The sequence below is a fragment of the Orussus abietinus genome, unplaced genomic scaffold (assembly GCF_000612105.2).
Source record: "Orussus abietinus isolate OABI.00-Male unplaced genomic scaffold, Oabi_2.0 scaffold216, whole genome shotgun sequence".
Classification (NCBI taxonomy): Eukaryota; Metazoa; Arthropoda; class Insecta; order Hymenoptera; family Orussidae; genus Orussus; species Orussus abietinus.
Genome location: NW_019394378.1, coordinates 27,150 through 37,675, shown reverse-complemented (window position 1 = coordinate 37,675; position 10,526 = coordinate 27,150). Strand labels below are relative to the sequence as shown.

At 42.6% G+C, this 10,526-nt stretch overlaps 1 protein-coding gene across 3 annotated transcripts in view; it reads left to right on the top strand.

Annotated features, from left to right (window-relative positions):
• The first annotated feature begins 232 nt into the window (after nt 1–232).
• The window catches only part of LOC105701084 (tRNA dimethylallyltransferase), a 37,148-nt gene continuing 26,854 nt past the window's right edge, over nt 233–10,526 (top strand). The window contains exons 1-2 of one of the 3 annotated variants that reach the window (XM_012427511.2): nt 233–358; nt 10,162–10,299. In XM_012427511.2, coding sequence (XP_012282934.2) covers nt 242–358; nt 10,162–10,299 — 255 coding nt within the window. In that variant the 5' untranslated portion in view covers nt 233–241. Of the gene's footprint in view, nt 359–6,296; nt 6,403–9,759; nt 9,990–10,161; nt 10,300–10,526 lie in introns of those variants that run through there. The other 2 variants (XM_012427512.1, XM_012427513.2) reach the window with 2 other exon arrangements.

Sequence of the window (10,526 nt, the reverse complement as noted above, 5' to 3'; positions counted from 1 at the left end):
GAGGCTGCTTCGATCTCGAGGACACGGATTCCCGGATTTCGCGGCCGCGACAGAAAGCGGGTCATTTATGATAATTTCCCCGGGGTTTATTTGCATTTCACCGGTTCACCGTTATTATTTTATGGCTCGCGCGTGGAAAAAGGAAAAGTAAAGGGAAGAGGCGAGCCGGCGCTGAGCGCGGCGCCCAGGGGGCGCGCATGCGCGGGGCAATTCCAAAATGGCGGACGCCGGGGAAGAGGAGATGTCGCGACTGCCGCTTCTCGTGATCCTGGGAGCCACCGGGACCGGGAAATCTCGACTGGGCATCGAATTGGCTCAGCGGTTTTCCGGGGAAATCATTTCCGCGGATAGCATGCAGGTGAGAGACGGAAATAATGCGTTCTCGGTCGACCGGTTGCGACGCGAGGTCCACATAACCTAGTCCAAGTTGACCCTCTCGATGGCCACGCTGTGTTTATTATTTGATATGCGGATGGAAGTCATTGCGTTGGACCCGTGTCCAGGTTCATTCTCGACTTGGAAAGGCATTGGTAACTGAGCGCTTATTAATATATGCGGAAAGGTGACTCTTGGGTCCTCGGTTGTCAGGTTCCGAGGAGGAATTATGGGTCTGCGGATAGGATTGTAACATCATTGTTAAGTTTAAGGTAAATTGTTGTAGAAGTAAGCATGGCGTGGAGAGTAGAAGTAGAAAATAGAGGATTAAGCATTGCGTAGATTTATTTCTATACAAGGAAGGCTGCGACAGGTTCGGTCGGTGCATAACGAGGAGGCGGAAGGGCTTCGGAGATGCCCCGATTCATCTTGTATTGTAATTACACTTTCCTGCGATCTAGTCACATTATTGAAATACTACTGTTAATTTAGTATTCTTGTAAGAGTCGATATCGAGCGTGCCAACGTTTTTAAACAAAGTTATTTCCCTGCGGTGTTAGTTTCACTGCGTCGGCAAGGAAGTTTAAACGTCATATGCTGTTTCGAGACCCAATGCAGTAGTTTTAATTCTTCTGCGTGACCTCCAAGAATTATAGTTAATATTTTTCTCCCAATCGATGGTCCCCGACGTGCCGATGGGATGAGTCGAGCTAACTTCCCTCGGGAAAAGAGATTCCAGAGCGAAACTGGATTCCAAGCGAGAGTACATGACCGGCATTCTGAACCGGGAAGTGATATTGCCCCGGAGTCCTTGAGAGGCACGTGGAGGTTCCCACGTGGTGGGCACGGAGAGGGAGAGGATCCATAAATTTGGAGACTTAATTGTCGGCACTGTGCGTACAAATGTCAACTTATCGCTCGCTCGTGACGCAAGGACAGCGACCATTACGAACTTGTGCGTGCGTCGTCCTTCGGCCCGATCGAAGACGGAGATGCGACGTCCAGTCCAGCGGGTATTTTTAAAACACAGAAGGTACCTCCTCCCGGATTTGTCTTTTTAATATCCGCGCCCTCGGGAGTCGAGTCCTAATTCTGGATTTTGTGTACAGGCCGCGATAAAGTGTCCGCAATCTGGGAGGAATTCCGGTCGCAGATTTCCCTTTCGGTGCCTTCCGACGGACGGACCGCCACGTGGAGGGAAACACGTGTCTTCGAGGAGAGTGGGAGAGAGAGAGAGATTATTTGGAGAAGCGTCGATGTGCCTTGCCAAGGATACGAGCCGACGTTGGATATTGTTCCTGGACGCGGCTGTTAACCCGCTCCGGCCTGACGAGCGGTCGGAAACTATGCATATAAAGTTGGAATTGCCACTTTAGCACAATTAAATAAAATTTCTTCCAAAGTGTCTCTTATACTTTTCCGAAAAATCGTGGCGATGTCAGCTTTATATAAAGCTAGCACTGCCGCAATAAAAAATAATTATTAAGTAAATGTTCATCGGATGTACATGTTCCTGGACGCGGCTGTTAACCCGCTCCGGCCTGACGAGCAGTCCGAAACTATGTATATAAAGCTGGAATTGCCACTTAGCACAATTTAATAAAATTTCTTGCAAAGTGTCTCTTATACTTTTCCGAAAAATCTTGGCGATGTCAGCTTTATATAAAGCTAGCACTGCCGCAATAAAAAATAATTATTAAGTAAATGTTCATCGATTAATTATATACCAGAATTTATTGCTAATTAATTGCTCGCGGAAGAACCAAATTTCAATTTTTTTGCTCACCGTTGAAGGGGTGAATCGCAGGACGGAAACATGAAAAACATGGGAGAATCGAACTATTTCTTCACGTGGGAATTAATTTCTAATTAATTGCTCCGAGAAGAACCTAATTTCGAGTTTTTTGCACAACCCCTAAGGTGGTAGGCCAGCCCCGCCTATATCGCCCCAGCATGGCCACGTAAAAAATGGCAGAATCGAACTATTTCTTCACGTGGGAATTAATTGCCAAATAATCTGGGTTTGAAAATTGTATTTTTACAAAGATATTGCTCCCCTTAAGGGGGTGGCGATTCGCCCCTATAGGGGGGAGCAAAAAAATTGAACTTTGGTTTTTCTGCGAGCAATTAATTAGCAATAAATCCTGGTATATAATTTATCGATGAACATTTGCTTGACAATTGTTTTCTCTCGTGGCAATACATCGCCGCCATTTTTCGGAAAAGTACAAGAGCAAACAATTCTTTTTTCCTTGTCCAATAAAATAGGAATAAATATTGCAAGAAATTTTATCGGATTGTGCTGAAGTAAAAAATTCCAGCTTTATATACGTTCCGAAACCCGCACCGAGAAAAGACATGCTAGTTATCTCTAGTTATCTCTAGCTTCTCTGCAGCTTTGCACGTGGTCGCGCCATTATCAGGGGACGTTACCTCATCCCGGGACGGGGAAGATCCTCCCTTCGCCCTTCCTTATCGCGGAAGCGGATGTGACGTCCCATATCGGCTCGAGGCCGCACCTCGTCCGACCTTGACCCTGGACAATCGACTTCCCGATAAGAGGGAGCGTCTTCTCCGTCCCCTCCGCGGCGGATGAGCTCCTAGAAATCTCCTTACTTGGTTTCCGCCTTTCCTTACGCGGGATCTACCGATCACGCCCAAGAAAACGCGATCGATGCCCTCGACGACGTCTTGCGCAATCGGCAGGCCTATCCGAGAACCGACAAGGTCGAGGCGCCGGTTCGCCAAGGTTGGAGTCGTTTCCGAGGGCTTTGAACCTCTCGGAGAACGGATCGCTATCGAAACAACGAATTTCGACCCCGCGACTGTCTACGTATTTCCATTTAAATAAAATAATCTCCGGGAATTCGAGTAACGTCGAGCCGAGGTCGTCGCGGCGCGTAATTTTATTGGTACCGCACCGAGAAAAGAAAAAATGTCTTATGCGCTTATATGCTGAAACGATGGTAATACGACGTCTCGGAGTGAACATTTATTTGACACGGGAATCACAGATGGCGCATGGGGTTCCTCTGCAGTCGATTAGGGCCTCAGAAACTATGAATCCAGAGGATTTTTGGAGTTTACTTGGATTTCTTTATAATTATTGTACGAAAACGATAAGTGGTGTATGCCATTTAGTACGATACCCGATATAATTCGACACAGCTTTGGGAATCACACTTTCATATCGCCTTAAAGAGCCGATCAGCGAACGCAATTGGGAGTAAAGTTTCATTAATATTTTGACTTTTTATTATGTATATGTCGCACTTTCATATCGCCTTAAAGAGCCGACCGGCGAACGCAATTGGGAGAAATGTTTCATAAATATTTTGACTTTTTATTATGTATATGTCACACTTTCATATTACCTTAAAGAGCCGACTGGCGAACGCAATTGGAAAAAAGTTTCATAAATATTTTGACTTTATTATATATATGTCACACTTTCATATCGCCTTAAAGAGCCGATCGGCGAACGCAATTAGGAGAAAAGTTTCATTAATATTTTGACTTTTTATTATGTATATATCACACTTTCATATCGCCTTAAAGAGCCGATCGGCGAACGCAATTACGAGAAAAGTTTCATTAATATTTTGACTTTTAATTATGTATATATCACACTTTCATATCGCCTTAAAGAGCCGATCGGCGAACGCAATTGGGAGAAAAGTTTCATTAATATTTTGACTTTTTATTATGTATAACACTTTCATATCACCTTAAAGAGCCGATCGGCGACGCAGTCCACGATCGTATAAATGCTAAGTGCGAGGAAGGTGCGCTCTCGAGGCGCTGCCAACTCGCGTTCCAGGGATCACATAGAGACGAGCCCCTCGTCGAGTGCCGATCGCTCGATTTCCCCGTGAGTCATCGCGAGCCGCGATTTCTTGGACGTCGATCGATCGGCTACGCGGATGGCGAATTTTTCCCGCTTTCTACGAGGATGGACTTGCGTCACCGAGCGAGGCTCCGCATCGAGAAAAAGGAGGCGCCGCAATTTTCCCCGGGATCCCGCGACCAGTGTACTCCACGTCGCGAGTTAAGGTGATGTGAAACACGTCGAGGAACTTGATCGACGTTGGTAAAGAAGATTTAATTAAATACCTACGTTGATTTGAGACCTTAAGGTGAAGTGAAACACGTCGAAGAAGTTAATGAAAAAGGTTTTCGTAAATACCTACGTTGCAGACGTTCGATTTTATATCGACAGCTGTGTCGAATTATGTTGGGTTTTGTACCAAATGGCATACTCCATGTGTCGTTTTCGTACAATAATTATTAAGAAATCTAAATCTTAAGAAATCTCCAGAAGTTCTCTGGCTTCATAGTTTCTGAGGTCCTAATTGACTGCAGAGGAACCCCCTGCGCCATCTGTGATTTCCATGTCAACTAAATTTTCACTCCTAGACTGAGAGTATTACCATCGTTTTGGCATAGACGCGGATAAGACACTTTTTTTTGCCTTTATCCTGTTCAAATCCGAGTTTATCAATTACCAGAGTGTTCTAAATTGTCGTACAAGTGTCCTGACACTTTCGTTTCTCATATCGGTGCCTTAAATAATTGGATATCGATCGAAATATGAGATCTCAATGCCTTTTTGATCCTGATCTGGGCTAGGTTAAAAAAAATTGTTTTCAAAATCCAAATTTTCAGTGTGTCAGGACAATTCTTCGATGATCACGAGTCACGTGTCAAAGTTTCGGACAGTTTGGTCCAATACCTTTAAAAAAAAAAGTGTTTTATTCGAATCGCCTGATTTTGAGGAAGGTTTCACTACGCCTTAAGAATTAAAATCTTTTCTCTAATTCCCTAAAAATCCAAATTTTGAATGTGCCAGGACAATTCTTAGATGATCACGAGTCGTGTTTCAAAGTTTCGGACAGTTTCGTCCAATACCTTTAAAAAAAAAAGTGTTTAATTCGTATCGACTGATTTGATGAGGGGTTTCACTTCACCTTAATGACTAAAATCTTTTCTATAATTCCTTTAAAATCCAAATTTTGAGTGTGTCAGGACAATTCTTAGATGATCACGAGTCAAGTGTCAAAGTTTCGGACAGTTTGGTCCAATACCTTTTAAAAAAAAAGTGTTGTATTCGTATCGACTGAGTTGAGAAGGGGTTTCACTTCACCTTAATGACTAAAATCTTTTCTATAATTCCTTTAAAATCCAAATTTTGAATCTGTCAGGACAATTCTTTGATGATCAGGAGACAATCGAACAGTTTGGTCCAATACCCTTAAAAAAAGTGTTTTATTCGAATCGACTGATTTGAGGGGGGCTTCACTTCGCCTTAAGAATTAAAATCTTTTCTTTAATTCCCTTAAAATCCAAATTATGAATGTGTCAGGACAATTCTTTTATGATCACGAGTCAATCGGACAGTTTGGTCCAATACCCTTGAAAAAAAAAAGTGTTTTATTCGAATCGCTTGATTGGAGGGGAGGTTTCACTTCCCCTTAAATTGTCGATGATCGCGCCGATGAGAATTTCCCTTACCAGGTTGAGTTTATACCATTGAATGTAAAAATCGGTATCGGTATCAAGCCGGCGCGTTAACTAACGCGAGGCAGGTCCATTAGGTAGGCGAGGACCCGCGAACTGGTCCTGGATAAATAATCGATCGCCGATAGATCGAACGATCGGGGGATCCAGCGGGTCCTGGTCCGGCGTGGAGGACGGAGAGAAAGAGAGAAAGAAAGAGAGATACCGGGGAACCGGTTCGCAGGAGATAAGAGGATGACGTGAGAAACTGGGATACGGTTCCCCGGAGGATGGACCAAGGGCGGGAGAGGGGGGGAAAGGGACGGAGGACCTGCGGAGAGAGAGAGAGAGAGAGAGGATTTCGACCGGCGGTGCCAGGCGAATGGAGAGAGGAGGGCACCGGCGACCGCGCCGAGGGAGAGAGACCGACGTATGCGGGCTATACGAGTGGGAGAGAGAGAGGAGGAGCCGAGGGCAACGCGCGGTCCATTCTCCGGACCAGTTTTCATCTCGACGGCGGAAGCCTTCGAGGTATTGCGAATCGGGCCCTGGGTGGGCCTCCGTATCCTTTTTTATTTCTCCCCGCCGATTTCCAATCGATATCTATACACGCGGAAACCGTCCCGGACCGTCCGCACCGGTCCGCTCCAACGGGATTTCTCTCCCGGTACGCGCCCCGCCACTTGGAACGATTTAACGATATATAACCTGGCTAAGATACCGGTATACCTGCGAGTACCTGCGAGTACTTGCGAGTACCTGCCTCTACGAGGGCACTTATTATACCTGGCGAACGATCTGGCCGGTGTCTAAGGAGATACCAACGCGCCGATATCGGACTCTCCTTAATGGCCCCTTACACGATACCATGGACTGGAGTCTATGTAATGCGGCAAGACACGTTCACTCGGAGCGAGAAATTTCACTTGCTTCTCCTGGCGCTAATTGGCCGAATATTCGACGCTGTTAATTGCGGGAAATGATTTTGTCGGATGGACTACGAAAAAAATGTATCATGGGACAACGGACATTTTTCTTACGCTTGGGATACGTTTCGGCGACCACCTCGATAGGGACAATGGTGTATTTTTTGATGTTATGGAGTACTTTGAATATTCACTTTCCTTCTACTAATTTAATATGAATTTTTTTTCTTCTATGGAATGGGATTGCCCGAAAATTGGACGATGTTAATTACGGTTAATGATTTTGTCGGATGAACTATGAAAAAAAAAACGAAAAAAATGTATAACGGGGTAACGGATATTTGTCTCACGTTTGGGATATATTTCGGCGACCACCTCGATAGGGACAATGGTGTATTTTTGGATGTTATGGAGTACTTTGAAAATTCACCTTATTTCCATTAATTTAGTATGAATTTTTTCTTTTTTTTTTCTATGGGATGGGATTGCCCGAAAATTGGATGATGTTAATTGCGGGAAACGATTTTGTAGGATGGAAGACGAAAAAAGAAACGAAAAGAATGTATCACGGGGCAACGGAAATTTTTCTCACATATGGAATATATTTCGGCGACGACATCGATAGGGATAATGGTGTACTTTTGGATGTTATGGAGTGTTTTGAAAATTCACCTTATTTCTACTAATTTAGTATGAATCTTTTTTTTTTCCTTATGTGGGATGGGATGCCCGGAAATTGAACGATTAATTGCGGAAACGATTTTGTCGGATGGATGACGAAAAAAAAAAAATGTATCACGGGGCGAAGAAAATTTTTCTCACATTTGGGATATATTTCGACGACGACGTATGTCCCTTCCTCGATAGAGACAACGGTGTACTTTTGAATGTTATGGAGCACTTGGAAAATTCACTTTATTTCTACTAATTTAATATGAATTTTTTTTTTTCTGTAGAAAACTCCCCTGCGTTCGTTGGAACTGCACTTTTACCCCCGGGGGAATTATTAGAGGAAGAGCGAGAATTTATCGGCAATGCTTTGCTGAACGGGCAAATGTCTTTTTTTTTCTCTCTCTCTCCCTCAGGGTGATATGAGGAAACCGGTCCAGATTTGTAGTATCAATCGTAGTAATTTCTCGAGCGGCCCAACGCACTTTTACGGACATCGATAGGTCCCATTTGCGATTATTAGGGGTCTGGTTTTTTCTCAGGGTGTTATCAGGAAACCGGTCCAGATTTGTAGTATCAATCATAGTAATTTCTCGAGCGGTAGAACGCACTTTGACGGACATCGGTAGGTCCGACTTGCGATTATCAGGGACTCTGAAATCGAGACCCGTGACTGATAGGGAACTGGACTGTTAAAAGAATTCATAAAATTCATACACTTTTAGTACATAAGATTGCAGTAAATATATAGATTTGATGTCTTAATAGTGAATTAATATTCATTTATTATAAAATTCTAAGTGAATTTATAATTTTATAACACCAAGTTGTAATTTCGCGAAATTGCGAAGAAAAATTATGAATTTGATATTCGAAAGTCACTTGGTATGTATTGTTTGCAAATTTTTTAGATGAGGTTTTAATTTTACGATTGTTGATGTGAGTTTATTTTTCAAGAAATTTAATCGAAAGATGACAAGTGTCGGTGGTACTGGCGGAGAAGCATTCTAGCGACATTCTGCAGTCAGGGAAATATTTAAATAATATTTAAAAAAATGTTTACAATCAATAGAAGCGGTAGCATCGTGGACAATGTACTTGCTATTTTTTTATGAATTCCGGGTTCGGTACTCCAATAATTTGCAAAATGATTTTTTTTTAACATTTAGGGCAGGACTATCTCTGGAATCGTCCTCGAACATATAACAAATTTGTTTGTCTACAGAAGAAATGTTTAATATCAAGTCCTAATGAACAGAAATTTATAACATATATTATAACTTTATTACACGCGTGTACTAAATTTCTAATATATGTTACATATTTTATTTGAAAATAAAATTAGTATACCACGGCTGAATAAAACTTCCAAGAAAAATGTTATAAAATTATCATTTTTTTTAACAGTGTGGTTATCCGACTATATTATTATCGCGAGCGACTCGTGGCTCTATTCGAGTAGATTCGATCGGAGTTATTCGATTATCGATCTCCCAAGGACTCGACCGGGCCCGTAATCAGCTGGTGAACGAGGGGCCCAGAAAAATGGGCCCCGGGGACCTTTCTCGCGAAACTTTCGATCGGGAACCCGTTCTATCGGCGGGAATGTACACTGTTAAAAAAAAAAATCCATAAAATTCATACACTTTTAGTACAGAAGGTTGCAGTTAAATTATAAATTTGATATCTTAACAGTGAATTAGCATAAATTTATTCTAAAATTCTAAGTAAATTTATGATCTTATATACCGTATGGCAACTCCGTGAAATTGCGGAGAAAAATTACGAATTTTATATTATCGTTATAAAATTTAAACGTTTAATATCAACTCCTAATTAACACAAATTTATGACATATATTATAAATTAATTACACATATGCACAATGGCGGACATGAATGCCTCCCCTGCAGATACGGCATCGCCTGCGCAGGATGGGAGGGCATTGATGTCTCCCAGTGTATTAAATTTGAAATATATGTTATACATTTGATTTGAAAATACGTTATAAAATTTGAACGTTTAATATCAACTCCTAATTAACACAAATTTATGACATATATTATAAATTAATTACACATATGTACAATGGCGGACATGAGTGCCTCCCCTGCAGATACGGCATCGCCTGTGCAGGATGGGAGGGCATTGATGTCTCCCAGTGTACTAAATTTAAAATATATATTATACATTTTATTTGAAAATACGTTATAAAATTAGTATACCATGTCTGAGTGAAACTTCCAAGAAGAATTATATAAAATGATATATATATTTTTTTTAACAGTGTAGGATACTGGAACGAAGGGGTCACGAATCGGAAACTCGCATGACTTTCGAGATGATCCGGCCTTGTCGAGGACCTTCGTCGAGGAGGGCCGATTACGATTTGCTACCCGGAGGATCGGTTTCGCGGCTACGTGGGACCCTTGATTTCGAAATATCCGCGATTGATAAAGCCGGCCTCTTAGACTGGCGTTACTTTGACTTTTTCATTTCTCCGCCGGTTGCGCAACCCTCTCGGTACGTAATTCGTGTCCATGGCACGTACCGAGAGCTCTCTCTCTCGAGAGATGCTGCGATTAGAGGCTTCGATTGTTCCTTTTTACATCTTTTTCTTTTTAATCCGATTTTTATTCCTCATATATATTTTATTTTATTTTTCCTGCGAATCCACGAGCCCCTTCCTTTCTAGGTTTACAGGGGTCTGGACATAATTACAGCGAAAGTGACCGAGGAGGAGAGGGCCATGGCTCCCCATCATATGCTGGACGTTGTCGACCCCCTTAAGAATTACAGCGTGATCGACTTCCGGAATTCGGCGCTCGCTGTCGTATCCTTTTTCACGGAGAGAAAAAAAAAGTTAAATTTATAGGAAAATCTGTCAAGTGTACCGATTTTATATGTTGGAATAGGGACAGCTGATTATTTCTGTTTGCGTTACCGTCAAGTTTCTGTTACGACCTGGAAATCACAGATGGCGCAGGGGGTCTCTCTGCAGTCAATTAGGGCCTCAGAAACCACGAATCCAGAGGATCTCTGGCGTTTTACTTCGATTTC